At 45.2% G+C, this 20,014-nt stretch overlaps 1 protein-coding gene across 2 annotated transcripts in view; it reads right to left on the bottom strand.

Annotated features, from left to right (window-relative positions):
- LOC124056952 (filamin-B) overlaps window positions 1–20,014 on the bottom strand; it is a 57,046-nt gene that overhangs the window by 34,361 nt on the left and 2,671 nt on the right. For both annotated transcript variants that reach the window (XM_046384926.1, XM_046384927.1), the window contains exons 2-4: window positions 1,218–1,327; window positions 921–1,056; window positions 448–545 (exon numbers count right to left, since the gene is read on the bottom strand). In XM_046384926.1, coding sequence (XP_046240882.1) covers window positions 448–545; window positions 921–1,056; window positions 1,218–1,327 — 344 coding nt within the window. The remainder of the gene's footprint in view (window positions 1–447; window positions 546–920; window positions 1,057–1,217; window positions 1,328–20,014) is intronic.

The following is a 20,014-nucleotide window of genomic DNA, read 5'->3' as shown; positions in this document are numbered from 1 at the left end:
TGTGAGAAGCCTCTGCTGACCTTTGACCTCCGGAGAAAAATCACAACACAACACAACAAATTCTGCCCCCACTGGGCTACAGAAAACACAGGATGTGCGATGTTTGCCAAGCTTTCGCAGGTGAAATAATCTGCAAGGCAAACATTTAAATGTCACAGCACGCCGCTCTAAATCAACAGATCAATCAACCAGTGCCAGCGGTCCAGGCTGCAGTAAACCCTGAACGTATGAATCATCCAAGCAGCAGCAGCAGCTTTACAGTAAAAGCCTCCTGGGACGCTTTAACTTACAGCCTGCTGACATGTTCCATTAAAGTTAGTGTAACCTAGAATTTATTTTCTACTTTGATTTATATTTTTCCGTCAAGCTTGTCAAGGCCACCTTTGACCTTTGAACGACGAGCTTCAGAAGTACAGACAGGCTACAGACAGTGAGGAGCAGCGTCACCTGCGGGATGCCCAGCCAGTCGTCAGCCAGCTGCATGGCTTCAGTGGCATTTTCCACTGGTTTCACCGGATCCCAGGTCTCCCAGTCTGGACACAAGCCTGCGAATGACACACACACAGCAACCACCACACAGTCAAACACAACAACTTATGGACGCACAGCAGTGGGGAAAACACTTAAACAAAAGGCTCAAAACGTAATGACAAACAAAACCAAACTCGACTCCTGCTTTTTTAAGTTAGTTATTTAAAATTTAAAAAGGTCCCGAGTTCCACAAAAGGTTCTTGGTCCCTTTGGGAAGTTCCCGTTACTGAAATGCTTAACAGTTCACAGACACTCAGTGGATCTTCTCCAGACTTACTGAGATAAAATTAATAACAGATCAATAATTTCAAGACTGACAAAAAAAAACCCTTCATGACAACAACAAACTTCAACAGCCTTAACACACACACACACACACACACACACACCCGGTGCACAGCTGTCCACCAGTGCTCCCAGCGCCTTCCCGTCCCTCCAGTCCTGGCTGAAGTTGGTGATTGGCAGATCAGGGACTTTGTGTTGGATCCAGCCCAGCAGACGCTGCTTAGGTGTCTTTGACTCCGCCTGAATAAAAACAAACAACATACAGCAGTCAGTCAGCTTTCCACCAGTGGCGCGCAGAGAATATTTATTTAGCCGTTTATTTTCTCGTTCGTTTTTAAAATCGGGTAGACTGTTTTTGTCCTGCAGTGACAGACGTTGATAAAGACTCAGCAGGATGTTACCTCTTCATCCTCTCCCTCCCAGACTGGCATAGAGATGGAGTAGTGCAGGATCAGAGTCCAAACCAGACCCAGGATGAGCTTCAGGTTCCCATCCACGATGGCTTTCGAGTCTGATGGAGAGACACAAACAGACCTGAGGTCAGAATCACGTTCTGCTCTGGAGGTAAATCGATCCAAACAGCAGCTCTCCTCTCTGCTGTGTCGCTGCATGTTACCACAAATGCTTTTATTACTAAAACGCAAACAGGAAAACGACGGCCGAGTACCCAAACTGGGAAACTTCAGCCCACAAGATGAGGGGGAGAGGAAGAACATCAAGCTTAAGTTGAGATCTTTTCAGTTCCTTCAGTCAGTAACATCCATTTTTACACCACAGCTTCAGTCTGCTGCCACATCTGAACAACCTGTTTGACCTCCCGCCACGCACATTTATTTACTTCAGACAGGGATGGAAAGTTGTGCAACTCTGAGTCTGACCTGCGGACACGAGCCAGTGACAGACCTGCTCCCAGCTTACTGTGGATCTCAACGTCTTACCCTGCAGAGCGCTGCAGGGTAGGGTTTCTCATTAATCAGACCTCACTGTACCAGCTGGTACCTCACCGCCAGCTAACACACACACACACACACATTAGCTAATCTTTAGCCACAGCACACAGAGTTCAGAGTGAAGCAGACAAAACGTTCCTGTCGTTTTTAATCTCTCTGTCTGAACCTCTCCATCTCAAAATAACAATTTTATTCTGTGAGGAGAAACTCAAACATTTATGATAATTTATTTCCAAGTTAGCAGAGACACAGTGGACGGATGAAACAGGGACACCAGAGATTAATCAAGCGGTAAGATAAGGCGCGTTTGGCTGCATCGCTTCTTCTAACTTTACAGTAACAGAAAAACTGAGCTCTGATTGAGGTGTCTGAAAGTGGCACCATTTGAGATGAGCAGCTCCAAGGAGTTTTCTAATAAAATAAGACGATGCAAATATTGAATTTCATGTGAACTTTGTGTCAGATCATCTCTGACTCATTCAGTGCATCAGTCACATACTGCGACGTGCTGCTCTGAGTAAATCTCTGCAGGCTGCACATACAATCGATCGATCGATCGATCACCTGCCTAGCTGGATCAGATCTGCAGTGCAGAAGATGAGGAGCACATGTGTATTGGCCTCATTGATGGCCAATAATCAGCATCAGCCCAATAAAAACTTACAGGTCGACCCCTCGGTGCTGACGCAATTGTGCTGCTGCGAGCAGACTTTCAACACTTCAATACACCGTGTTAGTGTGTTCAGCAGATATGAGCCGTGTCGTGTGTGTGTGTGTGTGTGTGTGTGTGTGTGAGTGAGAGAGAGAGAGAGAGAGAGAGAGAGAGAGAGCGAGAGAGAGAGAGAGAGAGAGAGAGAGAGAAATCCACCTGGTGAATCTCCAGCTCTGCTTTACTGTCAGCAGACCAGCTGTGGCCCAAACATGTTTCAGCAGCTCAGGTTTAGGTGGAGCTCTGGGAGACTGCTGCCTCACCCACGGGTGACACAATACTGTTAATGACGGAGGATATTCTTCAGCTCACACACACACACACAGGAGAGTTGCGACATCCTGCTCTCTACATTCCTGATCTCTTTCTCTCTCTCGTCAGACTCAACACACTCACTTATCACTTTTTGTTTCTGTCTCCACGTCAACTCTTGTCACTCAGTGTTTTATTCCCCCTCATCCCTCCTCCAACCTTTCCACTTTCTCCACCTGTTTCATTCTGCTGAACCTCTCGTTTCTCACAAATCTCCCTGCGGTTACTTTCCCGCCTTCTTCGACGTACGTTTCTTCCCTCCATTCTTTCACCATCTGCCACACCTGTGAGTGAGTGTGTGTGTGTGTGTGTCACCATCAGCAAACATCCTGTCAGTGAGCAGCGTTACTCAGCGGCCTTTGCCCTCACACACATGCACACACAGCTCCACCCTCAGCTGAAGTCACTCACTTATCTTATCACTAATCACTGACACAAAAAGGGACACTTTCTTCATTGAAACCAGGTGAGGACGACAAACAGTTTAAGTGTGAAAACTCTATCGTTAAATTAATGACTGAGAAAGGTATAAATTGTACTTATGTCTAAATTGCCACTTTTGTACCGTTAAGCATCTATTTTTTATTTGTTTTTTTTTTATTTGTACCTTAAACTCAACCAAACCACATCTGAGGGGGCTTGTTTGAGGCTATTCCAGGGTTTCCAGTCATGAGTTTAACCCCAGTCTGTGGGTTATGAGCAGGTCAGACAGTGACTTTAGTAAACAAGGGGAAAAAACAAAGATAAGAGCATTGGTGCAAGTAACATCTGAGGGGTCAGCAGTAGGGCTGTCACTTTTCCACAAGGTTCCATGATGAACTAACATGTCTGACTTCATCTGAAGGCCAACCACACAGCATAAACGCAACCTTGGGCTGTGCTATTCTGCTTTCCTGTCCTGCTAATCATTTGTGACACCCTCAGTTTATTTTGGGATGCCTCAGAGGGTCCTGACACGCAGGCTGAGGACCACAGCTTCAGTGCTTTGGTTTCATGCATCCAAGTTTACTTTGAGATACGTAGTTTGGGTGAAATGTGACTGTTTAGGAACATTTGATTCAGTTTAAAACATCACACTGGGAACCAAACACTCCACAGTGTGTGTTCGAGTGTGTGCGCGTCCTTGCCGACACAGTTTTGTGAGTAACGAGGCTATTGCCATGGCAGCCTATTGTTCACATAAAGGACGAGAGTGAGAGAGACACAAAAAGAAAGAGAAACAAAAAGAAAGAGAAACAAAAAGAAGTAGGGAGGAAGACGGGGGACAGAAAAAGTTAAAGCTATGACAGACGAAGAACAAATCAAAAGTGTGTGTGTGTGTGTGTTACAGAGGGTTTTAACAGCTTTACTAATCTGCTGCATTGTTTCTTGTTACTTAAATCCTGACCTCACCCTCCTCATGTGACTCACAGGTCTGCCAGCCTAAAATTCAGTCTACATTCTGCATGTGTGGGCCCCCAATGTGACAACAGTGAGTCATCTTCTAAAGACACAAATCTTTAACGTTTTTACACGCTCTAAACCGAGCAGCACTGATGTAATGCTCTGGATCGGTCAGTCAACAGCACGCCAACACACACACCTGGACAGGTAATTCTAAACGCTATCAATCGAATCCTCTTGTATGTATTGACAGGCCTGTTTAAACACAGCTGTGCCAAAAGGAGAACATGGCTGACCCCGCCCGGCGCGAGTAAACATCCTCACTTGTGAACCGGTTTTCAGAGACCCCAACAAAGACTAACATTAAATCCATTTAACACTTAGAGTCTCTGAAATGTTCTGAGTATCCAGGGTCCCCCTCATCTCCTGACATACGCCCCCTGTTGTCCAACCATTAGAGGTACAGCTCCCCCCGCCCTCCGCAATATTAAAAACACCAGTCACCTCCTCTTTCAGTCAGAGATTTATCTGCCCACAAATCCATTCAACAAAAGGTGCCCATTTAATTCAACCCGGATCCGCGTCAGATAAGCAGGGTTTGAGCCTCTCAGCCAGCCACTATCGCTGCAGATACCTGTCGATGTGTTGACCCGTCGTCATGGAGACGCAACAATACATAGGCAACAAGGACACGAATGGAGAAGTGGAGCCTGGGAGGGTTCAAGTTCGTATTAGGTGAGACAAAGAATGTGTACGAGGAGAAACGGAAAGTGAGGGCGAAAGATAAAGTGAGTGTGTATGCATGTACAGCGTGTGTGTGTGTGTGTGTGTGTGTGTGTGTGAAGGTGAACCGGGTTGGAACAAAATGCCTTTCTTATCAGCGTGGCACACCTTCACCAGCACAGGAAGTTACATAAAGATCCAACAGCAGGCTACAGGAGCACCTGCCCTGTGAAGCCACCAGGCTGCTGAATCCAGTCACTCTGGTAACCTTCTAACCAGGGCTTCATTACCTCACATGGACAACTAACCAACCCGTGTACCAACAAGTGGGTTTTTTTTTTCTTTTGCATCGCAGAAAGATGAGAAAAAAAAATAAAACAAATAAAGCCGCCTTGGCCTGACATGACACAACAAAGAGGAACAAGGTGAGACCCAGAAAGGAGCCCTGAGGACCTCCACAAGTTCAGCACACTTTTAAGACAGATCTGATGCCCTGGTCTGAGCTCTGAGCGCGAGCCTCTTCGGACAGCCGTTAGATGGCTGAGTAGCTTCAAAAACATCCTCCCAACAGCACTGCGGCATCAGATCGGGGTCATCGATGTCAATAATCCGACATTCCCGCCCACCCACATAACCCTAACCCTAACCCACTCCACGCTGTGTGGAGGTGAGGGGCCAGGGATTGAACTTCTCTTTCCCAAGTTCATGACACGATTACTCCTCCCACTTTTCATCTGAACAACCGAGTGCAACACCGTAAAGGTCTTCCAGGCGGGACGGACCGAAAATGTGAAGTTATCCACAAATTCAAATGAAAAATGAGCCTCCCATTTCTATGACGCCAAAATAAGCACATCTCACCTGCCTTCAAGACAAATTTCCCTTCTGGGACAAAAGAGTCCTAGAATATTCTGATGATTCTGCTTGAATGAACTTGACTTAGGTGGTGACATACAGGTAAAAATGATTCTCAACGATACGTCATAACGTTGCTTCTCCACTGACGTCTCTGGTTTCGTTAGACCTTAGAGGAAACGTTGCAAATCGGCAAACAGGACTCCTTCATGTCAACACTGGATTAGCAGGACTGCTGTATGAATGTGAGGAAGTGCATCAATCTCTGGATCAGCAAACTCAGTTTCTCCACTGAATTCCCAGCTACAACATGACGTGCATCACAGCACACACATAAGATAACTTGAATTTTATTAGAGAAGGTGCATGAAGAAGAAGTTTATGAGTTCAGTCCCACTGCTTTTCATTGATTAACTTGACTGCGCTATTTAATATAAAACTCACAGGGAAGTCCAGTCACCTGGCCTACAGGTGACATACCTGGAACATTCGATCAGGTAACTGCAGTTCACTGTTGAATCCCAGCCTCGCTCTCTCTCTCTCACACACTTTCCGTCTATATCTCTCGCCCTCAGAGGCACAACAGCTGTTCTTTCACACGATGACTACATCACCGTCTCACAAGCACATATGTTCAGCTTCCTACCCAGCAATTTACCGCTGAACGGCACAGAACAGTCGACGCCCGAGGCAGATCATCACGCTGATGTCAGCCAACACGCAGCCGACCACACGCTTCAAACGAAGAAAAAAAAAAACCCAACACATGCACTGTCCCAAACCGGCAGCCGGAGTGCGGACGCTGCATCTTCGGCAGTTATTAATCGGTTTAATAACACACAGCACACATCACAACTCTTCAAAATACATCCTGCTTTGTAAATGAATCAGAAATAAAGTCTTGTTACTGAATAGGCTCACTGATGTCTGATGTCAGGGTACTTACACAGATTATTTACAACATTTTCCAGTTCAGATTAGAGTTTTTATTTGATGCTCATACGAGTAAACAAGACACCGATAAAGCAAATATGTTCATTAACTGGCTGGGTCAATTAAACCTGCATTAATGGATTTTTGTGGCTACTTGGGGGCAGTGCAATCACCTTTTATGTTGATGCGGCTAACATTTTAGCAGGCAGTTGCTTATTGAAACATCCAGCAGATACAGAGCAACATTACTGTGTCCACCTGATGACCTTAGGTTCAAACTTCACTCTTTTAGCTCAGTTTTTGGGCTGCACCAACTCCTGATTGCTGGAGCCACTCCCAGCTGACTATGGGCGAGAGGCAGGGTTCACCCTGGACTGGTCGCCAGTCAGTCGCAGGGCCAACACACAAAGACAGACAATCACACACGCTCACACCAGGGGGGCAACATAGAGTAGCCAGTTAACCTAATGTGCATGTTTTTGGGATTGTGCGAGGAAGCTGGAGAACCAGGAGAAAATCCACAGGGAGGACATGCAAACTCTGCACAGAAGAGACCAGACTGGGATTCAAACCTGGAACCCTCTTGCTGTGAGGTGACAGCGGTAACCACTGCACCACCGTGCGCGTGCCGAGAGTAAAGCTGTGAGTGGTCAGTTAAAACAATGTGCCGAAACTCACTTCAAGCTTTAGGTTTAGGTGATGATTCTCTACAGGTTCAAATTGTGATATTGTCACTTGAAGTGTTGTTATTATGAAAATCTGGATTACAGCTGCTTTAACAGCATCTTCCCCAATAGTTCTCGACCCGTGAGTGAACGCCGTATCTTTGTTCTTTGTTCGTCACAGTTGCATCATACTATACAGAAATTTGTTTTTCTACCAGGCAGACACTAGTTTCCATTCATTTCCATACAATACAGAAATAAGGCGATTCTCAAAACTCAAACTAAAAGAGGAAAGTAAAAAACAATTATGCAACACAACTGTATTTTCATTTTCATACTTCAAGTCCCTTTTTGATTTTTTTCTTGTAGGATACTGAATAATTTTACTTTTTCTGACTGCAAAAAGAAATCAGTCATCCTGAGTGAAAACTGATTATGAGACCGATTTGTTGTTTAAAAAGGACACAAGTCAAACACTCGAAACACCACTGAGACACTGCACATAATTCATCCCTAAATGCAGACCTGATGTTCACTGCGATGACGGATTACACAATCCAAGCAAGTTTCAAGAGTCGACAAGCTGATTTTAATCACGCACAGAAATAAATGAACACCGCAGGCTGCAGGGAAGACAGGATCACCGGGATTTGTAAAGTGGTTAACAGTGATGTTAAATACACAGATGGTGTACTTGGTGGTGTTCATTAAGGTTGTGAAAAGGTTTTCATACATTCGATGGTTTATGGCGTCACTTGTTACACAACAGAGCATCATTTAATACTGTAATGATGTAAAGAAAAGAAACTGTAAAGAAAACCTGAAAAGCAGGATGAAAGTCTGGTGGGGAAAGAGAATTTGGGGTGGAAATGTCCTTTAAAAGAAAAAAAAAAAAAAAAAGTGGACAGGAGGTACCTGCAGTGGTAAACAGGATGTAGAAGCTACCGTTTGTGTGTGTGTGTGTGTGTGTGTGTGTGTGTGTGAGAGAGAGAAAGGTTTGACCCATGGTACAACCCCACACACACACACACACATTCCTGAATGGTGAGCTCATAACACCCCCCCAATCCACCACACACACACTTCAACAGACCCTCCCCTCCGAGAACCCAATGGATGGTGGCAAAGGAACAAAAGTACCCCCTCCTCCCACACACACACACACACACACACACACACACCAGTTTCTCTCCCTGTACATTACTCAGAAAACACTCACTTTAAACACAACCATAAACACACTTTTCAAACTGATGTCAGGTCAGTTACTAACACATCTTTCACTCAAGGAAGATTGAGGCCACCATCATCATCAGTCACCGTCTCCCCTCCCTAACTTTGCCTGCCACGACTTTGGAGAAACTTTATTTTTATTTGTACCCTACATAAGATCTAATTAAAACGGGAGTTTATTTGATTTTGCAGCATGAACGTGCAGCTCTGTCGGCTTTCTCCGAATACTTCCTGTCAATTTTTTCCTCCCTTTGCTGATCACCTACAAGTGCTCCTTCACACAACTGAGGTGAACGGATGGAACTACTTTCCCCTGCCGAAGTGGCTCATATGGGAACAGTTGGCAGCCTGTTCTGCTGATTATCAGGAGCGACGAGCAGAGACCTCATTTTTCAATCCTCTGAGCGCCAAAAAATTCACCACACTCCTGCTGGAGTGGAGGCAGAAATTTAATCAACATGTCTCTGCATGACAAGGGGGAAGTGCGAGTGTGTGTTTCTAATAATTTGGGTGAACTGACCCTTTAGGCCTCCGGCGGGGGTTTAAGTCGTTTTTAAAATGACTGATCACCTCCAATCTGCTTTCAAGGTCTAACACATGAAGAGTTTCCAGAGAAGTCCGCAGAGTCTTCCCCTATAGCATCACGCCGGCACTCCCCAACTGCAACACCCACTGATGACATCAGCACATGATGCATTGCTGTAATAATGGTGCCGCTTAATAAGAGTCACATGAGTCATGCACCAGCAGCTCAGAGGGGGCGATCCCACCAAAAAAAGGAAAAAAAAAACAGATTACAGACACAGAAAAGGAGGCAAGAGGCTTTTAACGTCTTTGGTTTGGTTAATGAGGGGCGAGCGAGATACAGAGTGTGTGTGTGTGTCATTCTGTCCCTCGCTCTCCCTCTTTAATCTGGTCACTGGTTGGACTCACACAGCTGCAGAGATGAAGAGCGAGAAAGATCAAAGAGTGAGACTTGCTCTCATGTCTTTCAAACTCATTCGAAAGGAATCAAAGAAGTGAATGAACCAAGAACAAAAAAAAAACTTGGAGAAAATGGAAAGCGCTCAGTGTTGGTTTAAGACAGATTGTTAACCAGCCAGCAGGAGAAACATGGCGGAGGACCTCAGGCCGAGTCCAAACTCTAGGGAGATCACAGATGTGGTTAGGAAGCAAGACCGAGTTCAGGACCCAATGTACAATTAGAAAACAATTGTGAATTCGAGACCTTGAGATTGCTGTAGTGTGTTGAATGAACTGCAGTCCACAGAGAAGGTGTCTCAAAGGAGGACAAACTGTAATCCCCTGTGGACTTTTCACCACATGGTGATGTTTGGGCGCGCTTAACTCCTCCACGCACCTTTAAAACAGAAAAGCAGGACTGAAGTGAAACACATACAGCTGTGAGTCGTCGGCATAAAAACGAACGCAGCAGCAGAAATTTATGTCTTCAGTCAGAGTTGAGTCTGATTATTCAAAGTACAAACGTTACAAAGCCAAAAATAATAATTTCACACATAAAACACAACACAGCAATAAAATACACAAGTTACGATCTGAACAACTGCTCAGCTTTTGTCTAACGGGCGACCTAAAAGTCCATTTCCTCTCAACCAAGGAAGAAATCAGTGAGAACATAAGCAGTCCTGCTTACATCCAGTCCAAGACTGAAGACAAGAGCTACACCCAAACAGAAACCCCAACCAGACTTCAGCGTCACGGGTCTCCCACAGGACCGCGGACTGAATAAATAACACAGTCCCTGAGCAAAAACCGACTGGACCACAGTAGGCTACTGTCACTCTCGTCGGCATCCAACTGGTGATAAAAACTTTTAGGATCTAGTAGTAAAAGCAGGACGGGTTAACAAGAATTACTGACATCTGAGTGTGTCATTTACGGGATGACAAACTCAGCTGTCAGTTTGGACATTTTGACAGCATTTATACAGGAAACAATAGTGGGCCTCGAGTTGAGCCTTGTGGCACACCGCAAGTAGGACGGGAGTTTTCCCAAAGAGCAACAGATTGTTTTAAGGTTGAGATGGAAAACAAAGGAGGACACAAATGAAGCTTCAAGACCAGATGTTGTGGTCCACAGTGTCAAAAGTAACAGTGAGATCAAGTAGTATCAGAGAGGAGCATCGTCGCGGGGGGGAGGTAATAAACTAAACAAAACTGAAAAAGAGCTACAAGAGGTCTGATCCGAACAAACAGGAGAAGAAACACAAAAATATGAGAACCACAAGAGAGCCGAGCAACCAGCACAGTGCTGCCCTGTCATTAACACACACACACACACATCTGGCATTACATCTGCATGCATAAACAGGACACACACTGAAACACACTGCAGCGTTTAGCCTCGCATGACCTCATCCAGCTGGTTCCCAGGCTATGATGTCAGCAGAACCAGAATCAAAACCAGAACCAGAAGCAGACCGGCCATGTGGTGAGGAAGAGCAGCAGGGACAGTGACAGAGAGAAAGAGAACATGAGGAAACAAAAGACGAAAGTGGAATGAAAGTGTGTTTGGGCAGAACATTTTAGAGGCATGCAAGGTCAATGTGGAGGAGATGAGGCTGTTTTGTCTTGAAATTTAAACATAAAAAAACCAATTTATTTTACATTTTAATCCACTTTCTGAATGTACTGAAATGAGACGCTTATGATGTCAACTTGGACTTTTGAAAAGGGACTGTTGCACCATTTTTTTAATTTTAACATGATTAACGTGTGAAAACAAATTAATAAGACAAAATTAATGAGCTGCAGTCCTCATTGAGTCTAAAATGATCAAATACTAGATATAAATCAGGAGCCATCGATCAATGAATAAATAATCAAGATTATAAGGCAGACCAGACATCAACAAATGAACAAAGAGAAAAGAAAAGGAGAAGAAGAGTAAAAGAAACGAGAAACAAAGAGAAGAAGAAATGGAACCGGAGTGAGTAAGAAGATCAGAGATGTTTGTAGATGAGCCAGACTGCAGGAGGTTCACCACCGTGATTATCACTTAACAGTCCTCAACCACACACACACACACACACTTCAGCACCACAGTGTGTGTGTGTGTGTGTTGAGAGGTTGGGTTGTGGGGTTGGTTAAATGTAAGGTCTGAGGTTTGTGTGTGTGTGTGTGTGTGTGTGTGTGTGTGTGTGTGTGTGAGTGAGAGAGACAGTGAGATAATCATTTCTTTGTCCCTGTCCTCTTCATCATCAGTCTGATCATCATCATTAACCAAACATTTGGTGAACAGCGACCGTCTGTAACTGCGTCATGTCTGCTTCATCTCCAACCAGACAGCAGAGGTTTGTGTGTGTGTGTGTGTGTGTCATTACATTCCCGACATCAAAGACCATTCAGCATCAGAGCACAATGACAACATGTCATCTTCATAAAGACACAAACACCTGTTGTGAGACGAGTGGCCGCAAAACAAAGACGTGTGGGTGTCGGCGCCAGAAAAACCTCTTTGTGATTTGAGTGCACTGACCCTTTAGAAGGTCTTAGAAACTTTTGGGCAAACTGTTCCTTTAATGGATAAACTTCACCAACTTCAACTTCGCGTCTCATAGGGTGAATGCATGAAGCTACAGGTAGCACAAAGACTGGAGAGGCAGCGGAACCGACTTTGTTCAAAGGTAACAAAATCCACTCAGCAGCACCTCTAAACCTCAACACACAGAGATCAATGGAACTTTTATAAATAAACAGAAGAAACGCAAAATGAACACAAGTATTGGGACACCTGACCATCACACCAAAAGCAACTTTAATGACGTCTCATTCTAAACACACAGACAGCTTTGCAGCTCTAGCAGCTTCCACTCTTCTGTGAAGGCTTTCCACAACATGTTGGAGTGTTTCTGTGGGAATTTGTGCCCATTCATGCAGTCGAGCATTTGTGAGGTCACACACTGATGTTGGACCAAAAGGCCTGGCTCACAATCTCCGTTCCAGTTCATCCCAAAGGTGTTGGATGGGGTTGAGGTCAGGACTCTGTGTGGGCCAGTCAAGTTCTTCCACACCAAACTCATCCAACCATGTCTTTATGGAGCTTTGCTTTGTGCACTGGGCCACAGTCATGCTGGAATAGAAAAGGGCCTTCAACAAACTGTTGCCACAAAGTTGGAAGCATAGCATTGTCCAAAATGTCTTGGTGTGCTGAAGCATTAAGATTTCCCTTCACTGGAAGTCAGGGGCCGAGACTGCACTGAAAAGCAACACCAAAAAATAAACAAATCAAAACGTGTGTGGGCATCGTTTTGATCACGAGTAAACACTGAGAAATCCGACTTCCTGGAATAAATCCCTTAAATGTTTCTGAGTGCTTCAGTTGTTCCTTTGAGCTTCAGACTGAAAAAAGCAGCACAAAGCCACAACATTTAGACCTGAGAGCAACAAAAGCAGCTTTCTCTGCAGGGAGGAGGTGTGTGTGTGTGTGTGTGTGTGTGTGTGTGTGTGTGTGTGTGTGTGTGTGTCCGCGAGTACGACGGAAAGGCTATATCCCCACCACTCTCACGTTACCTTTTCTGCAGCGACACAGAGGCTCTGTGTGTTGTGTGTGTGTCGCTCTCTCTCTCTCTCTCTCACACACACACACACACCCACACACACCCACACACACACACGCACACTACAGCCTTCCAGCGTGGGACGAGAGCTGATAGAGTCAAAAGGTACACAACACAAAACCTTATTTCTGTTTATGTAAAAACATCTTCGGGGTCAAAATCAAACTGAAATACTCGCGGCAGGCGGAGCAAAGTGTTTTTCCATGAGGTTTGGGACACTACTTAGTCGTCCAAGTTGGACGCGTCGAGATTTCATGAGCCAAATGTCCCATCAGAGGGCGGCGGCCGAGCTGCCCTCAGAAGGCGATTGGCTCGAGGATGTGGTGTCTTCAGCAGCTTCTGAAATCCTCACACTGAACGCTCTTTTATGGTTTAGTCACACCTGAACAAAGTTTTTGGCAGAGTCTCTTCGAGTCCGAGCTCGACGTGTCATGTATTGTTAAGTGAAGGTACTAATTCGACTTGGCTACAGCTCTGTCTCGTTCCGTCTCCATAGCAACTGTGGCCGAGGCTCATGGGTAGTGTAGTATTTTTCCCTGACAAACCGATGGAGAAAGCGTGTTGAAATGACTCAAACTGTCAGCGGAGATTTTAATGTTTGACAAGCAAACGCGTCTGCAAACATACTTTCTGGCTTTCCAAGTCAATTTTTATTAACACAATTAAAATTCAGGCCATTTCAAAACAAAAACTGCACTTTTTCAAACATGAAATCGATTTATTGTTGGGCTAAAACTGTTTTTTGATTTTTTACATGCGCAAACTAACCTAATTTCCACAATATCCTCATTGCACAGGAACTCAGCATCAGCTCAAGCAAACAGACGAGCGACGAGGGAATTTGTTGCTGATTTCTGCACTGAAGGCTTCACAAGGAGTCAAAGTTGTAACCTGAAAGTTTTGTTCTTCCCCCAAAACTGTGTTTTTTGTTCCAGCACCACATGTCACGTTTGTGTAATTCCTCCAAAAAACATCCTTCATGTTGGAGAGTCAAAACACTGGATGCAAAATTTATCAAGTCACACTCGTTCTTAGCTGTAACCTAATTTGTGGGGAAACCCGACTCGCAATCTGGCTGCGATTACTGATGTGTCATCACGGTGGCTGCGTCTCCACGGCAGCAGTAACCAGGGAGCTGAAGCAGACACTCGCTGGACTTTGACACCACTTTATCTGAACGTCCCGTGTTTATGTTCTTCCACACGTTGACACGTAACATATGAGCTGCAGTAACGACGCATGCAGTGAAAACCAGAGGACTAAATGTGGGGACATAAAAGAAGACAGCAGCTCTGGCGTTTTGTTTTGTTTTTCTTTTCTCCTGGAGGAAAGAAACCCAAAAAACTGAAACAGAACCAAAAAGCCGAGAAACAAATGGATTACTGCAAGGGTAAAAGAGCTGTGAGGCGTGTGTGTGTGACTGAGTGAGAGAACATGGCCAAGTCAAACACTCCTGCCAGCTATGACTTATAGACAAGGGAGACCTTTGCATGTAAGAGCACATTAGTGTATTTATGGCTCCAATTTCCAAAGGAAATGAAAATGATTCATGGTCTTCCCCGTCGCTGCTCTTCAGTTCACTGCAATATTAAGGTTTTAAGTTTTTGCTTCGCTTCACTCGAAGTCTCTTCCATCATTAGGCATAAAGTCTTCAACTCATACTCTTACACAGTGTACTTTTAAAACATGCACTTTGGTCCAGACTGAAATATCTTAGTGGAAACGGACAACTTCCCCCGCCAAGCGTTTCCAAGTGGTATTATTGTTGGCGCCGCGGTCGCAAAGACAACCGATTGCCTTCCATTTTACCTCAGAGAAGCAACGCAGGACAAGAGTGTGAATTTACTTATTTAGTCTAAAATGGAGACATGAGGGCAGAGAACGTAATGTAATTTCTGTACAGACATTCATGGTCCCCAGAGGATGACTGGTTTATGAGTAAACAGCCTGCAAAGCTAACGCATTCCCATCAGCCTCAGCTGTGCTTCGTGTTTTCCGCTAAGCAGAGAAGGCGAACACGCTAAACATCACACCCGCTTGTCAGCACACTCGGTATAATCTGCTCGTGTGTTTTACGCCAACCAAATGCCAGCGGTGCCGCCCTGAAGCCACATCTGGGCCAGATCAGCCGGCTGCGTCCAGGTTTACTGCCCAGCGCCGCAGCTCTCTCATCCTTTGTGTACATGTGTAAACAAAGACCACCCAGGCCATAACATTTAAAGCCCACAACATCCCTCACAGTCTGCATAACAGCAACACTCACAACCCACGTAATCATAAACCAAGTGTGATCGCATGTAACACTTCAGAGGAGGGCTGCAAAGCAACAGAACAGCTTTCATTTCAGCGAGTGCAGCGCCATGTTGGAGTCCTCTGTGCTCTGTATACGTCCAAGGTGTCCACAGGTGGACATGTCATACATGTCCACTGCCTGTGCAACACCAATCAGCCATCGTCACCAACACATTTTATGCAGACGTTTCTTGGAAAAGTCACCCAACGGACTTGTAGTCACTTCTGTGACTCATCTCTCATCTTTCCTCACAAGACCTGAATGCAGCACTTCCTCTTCAAAGCCACACCCCACCCCCAGTTGACTCCAGCCAATCACTGACTTTATTTACCGAGGTTGCCAGGGCGACAGCTGGAATGCAGCTCATTCTGTGCTGACCCTGAGACACTTTACTCCCCATAATTCACAACATCACAATCTTACTGATTATTCTTTATTATAACGAAAGTGGAGATAAGTTTCAGCTGAAACCCTTCCCAAACTGTGTCTGTGATAGTTTCATGCTGGACTTTCAAGTCTTAAACCAGCTGAACACCACAGAGTTTTAATTAAGTCCTTTTAAAATAAACGTTTCACACTTTTCAGTTACTTCTCTCCTGTAGATCCAGCATGTATATGGACATTTAACTTTGTCTCGTTCCAGTGTCTCGTTGTCAGCACAGTGTGGAGGACTTTGTAAACCCTCAGCGGTCCTGTCATTTTCTGAGACACGTTGTGTGCTCTCTGAGACAGCACGTTTGGTCACATCTCACGCTGAAGTTCCAAAACGTAAAACACTGAAACTCCCCCCGCGAGCTGAAAGCCTGTTATTGCTTCACATCGGACAGAAACGCGCAGAAAGAGAAAGTCAAGTTTCAGGAAAACACCATCCTGTTCGACTGAAACCAAACATCCATCAGTGCTCTAACCAGAACTCAACGATCCAACTGTTGTTGACACACAGCGCCATGGCAACCGAGTGGCCAAGAAAGAAAAAAGAAAGCAAGTGTAAGAGTGTGTGTGTGTGTGTGTGTGTGTGTGTGTGTGTGTGTGTTGGCATTATGGCTTGCTGTTGGGGACACAGTAGCCTGTCAGTCTGCATCATGACCCGTCTGGTCAAATCAGTATTTTCACTATCAATTAATTTGCCAATTATTTCTTTAATTCTCTAATTTTGATCTTTTATCTTTAGCTAACTCCTCCTTACATTTCTGATAAATCTTGTTTTGTTATGTTGATGTGAAAGATTTAGTGTAAGTTTATGTGTATGAGTATGTTATTCCTGTCACAAGTAATTCTGGACAGGCTCTTTTGTGGTAACCTTCTTCGACTGACGTGTGCAGAACGGATCGGGCAGCTGGTACAGATCGGGTCGGGACTGCGGCGGTTTGTAACGCAGGCTTTCTAGCTTTACGGCCAGCTTAACTGCGGTCAGGTGGCTCTTCAGCTTGTTTTCTCTTTCAGTTTGTTTTCTGTGGCAGCGCTGAGTTCAACATCAGCTTCAGAGGTACAGGATGGTCACAACGCATCATTTCCTGTGCCGCGTAGCTCCCAGTGAGGTGGAAACAGGCTGAATCACTACTGCATATTAAAATGGAACAGATATGTTTAAACAAGGCTGATTGTCCTCCAGGCTAAAACACAGAGCGAAACTCTGGGATTCTTCCTTTTACTCTAAACACAAGTCATTTCACTGCAAGCTAATGTTACTCTTCAGAAAACACAGCCTGAAGGCAAGAGAGAAAGCACAAGTGTGTGTGTGTGTGTGTGTGTGTGTGTGTGTGAATGAGGTCACACAGTCTGACAAAGGTCACAGCTGAAAGCCACAGATCCCGCTGGGCCTGTTCTCAGCGTCTTTACTCATTCGTTCATTCACACAGCTTCAAATCCGCACGTTAAACTTTGGAAAACACAAATTCAAAAGCTGCGTGACGTCTCAGCAGTCAGCACACGACGCCGCGGTTTCTCACCTCAGCGCCTGCGCCAGCGGACGAGTCTAATCGCCGGTGTCCGGCCCTTTAAGCCCTCACACTCTTGCAGGTCGGCCGAGGGAGGATCGTTACGGGCTGACGGAGTTCGCTGCTGATTCGTGAGGGTTAAACAGTGAAGCAAACAGTCACGTTTGTGTTCAGCTGCTCTGCTGCCGAAGCGGACCAGACAAAGTGGTCACAGCTTTCATTTTCAAGCGTTGCGTTAACGCTGAGAGTAAGCAGTGTGTGTTAAAGCTGCGTTAATGCCCCCCCTAACAAACAAACACACACACACACACACACACACGCACACACACACAGCCTCCTTCTGCTCCTCTGGTAATAAATAATCAATAATAAATAATCAACATCAGCAGCTTTCAGGCCTGCAAAGAGCAGGCTGAAACCTCTCTTCAGTCATGATGTAACACACCTGCCTGCACAAGCAGCTAGCCAACGCCCTGTTCATACAACACACACACACACACACACACACACACACAGACACACACCTGTCGCTCCACACTCTGGCCAACATCCAAACAGGCAGGTAAAACACACACACAGGGGTTTTGCAATCTCAGAGTGATAAAGTTTCAGTCTTTACGATTCTCCAAGAATGGCTGTCATACACTGCGACACACACCCACGCACACACACACACACACACACACACACACACACACACACACACACCCACACATACACACACAAACAGAGAAATGATTTCACTTTAGCTCCTACTGGTTCTTATTCAGTCTACGACCCTGATTTTCAACTTAAAACTCAAACATCTGTGATACATTCAAGGACCAGTCCGGTAGTTTTTAATCCTGTCACCTAAATATCAGCTCACACGTGACAAAGTATTTTGACTGCAGGACAGCGAAGCTGACAGAGGACAAAGTCAAACCCGAGAATGCAGATTTCTTGGGGAAAGGCAGTCGGACTGACGCTGACGTCATGTTGTTAAGCAGCAGTACCTTACAGGAAACCGTTTGTTCAGCAGAGGTCAAACAGGAAGTTAACCCAAACACAAATTAAGCTCATTATGTTGGATAAGTCTGCATTTCTACGTCTGTCACTCACTTTACAGATTTAATGCATTTCATCGTGCTTAGAATTTCCAGTTTGTGGCTAAAGAAAAGATAAAACTTCAATACGTGAGCGGATATCAAATTTTTATCAAATCAGAAGAAAAAAAGAATATTTTAAAGGGAAAAAACAGCAGATTTTAAATTGTTTCCATCTGCGTTATTGATTCATCACAACAATAATGAAGTAAAACCTTACCAAAAAACACAAGCAGCTGCAAGCTTCTTGTCATACAGATCTCCCAGCAGACAGTGAAAGCAGCAGAGCGTTGAGGTGCATTCAAGGAACAGCAGAGGAGACTGAAAACATACAGACTCCGTAATGAATTAAATTGAAAAACTCAGAATCCAACTGGACACAACGTGTTGGAAATTTTCCTGTGTGTGTTTGAGACAAGACACCCGGGGGGCGGCTCCTTGAGGGGCCTCCCTGAGGGGCCCCACACCACAGATAACCATTAATAAACACAGACAACTGAAAAGGAGATTGAGAGTTACTTCACTTTGTCTGACAACAGCAAACATCTTCCACTAACTGACAAACCGACGTCCCCTGTGATCCTGAACGCGTCCACATGGCTCAAAACTAAAACTTAGAAGAACAACTGACAAAACATGTAGACAACTGACTAACTCACTGTTAGTTATCAAGGATCCCAAACTAAACACCAAATGATTCATATTTTCTCTAAAAGCAACCAGTATCGGTGTTTCCTGACGGCCCATGCAGCCTCACTGTGTGTGTGTGTGTGTGTGTGTGTGTGTGTGTGTGTGTGTGTGTGTGTCACACCCGCCCAATCATTTCCTCTCTCCTGTGGAAAATCAAGGCTCTGCCGAGCGAGCTGCGACCTCAGCTCCCTCCCGTCACCAAACGGCGACCGGCCTCAGAGTCTCAGGATGCACTCGAGCCACAGTTTATTCACACAGTTCAGCACATCTGATAAACACTTACAATTAAAACAATTATAATTACAAGATTAACAAGCTTCTGGTGGATCTGGAAAAACACTCATCTGGATTTCAAGTGAAGTCTGGTGCAGTCTGAGCGTCTCGCAGACTAAAACTTGTCTGGACCTCCAGAGGAGATTTTTTCTGTTTTAGTCTGACTTGGAGTTAAGTTATTCTGAATGCGACGATGAGTCAGTTTGAAATCACTCACCACCACACACACCTGAGATGATGTCACCAGCAGAGATGTTTCTGACAAAAACCACAGCGTGAAGGTGTGAAATGCCCCTCGGGCTGCGTTCACAGTCCCTCATGTTCACAGTGCAAAATAAGCTCCACGCAGCACTGCAGCAGGACTTTCCTCCACACGTTAGCAGAAGGGTTCGAAACTGAGCGCCTCCCCTCAGACGAAGCCTGGAAACTCGCGTTCCTGAACGCCTGTTCGGGATCACGATGTGGTTTGCACCCACGGACACTCAGCAGTTCAGTGGAGCCTAATGCGACTGTTGGACGTAACTTCAGACTACACAAGCTGCATGAAGACGTTCTGTCCTGAGGTGCTGATGAGTTTA

Source organism: Scatophagus argus, chromosome 3 (genome assembly GCF_020382885.2).
Source record: "Scatophagus argus isolate fScaArg1 chromosome 3, fScaArg1.pri, whole genome shotgun sequence".
NCBI classification, from domain to species: Eukaryota; Metazoa; Chordata; class Actinopteri; family Scatophagidae; genus Scatophagus; species Scatophagus argus.
Note: the sequence above shows the minus strand (reverse complement) of the source record. Positions and strands in the feature narration are given on the sequence as shown.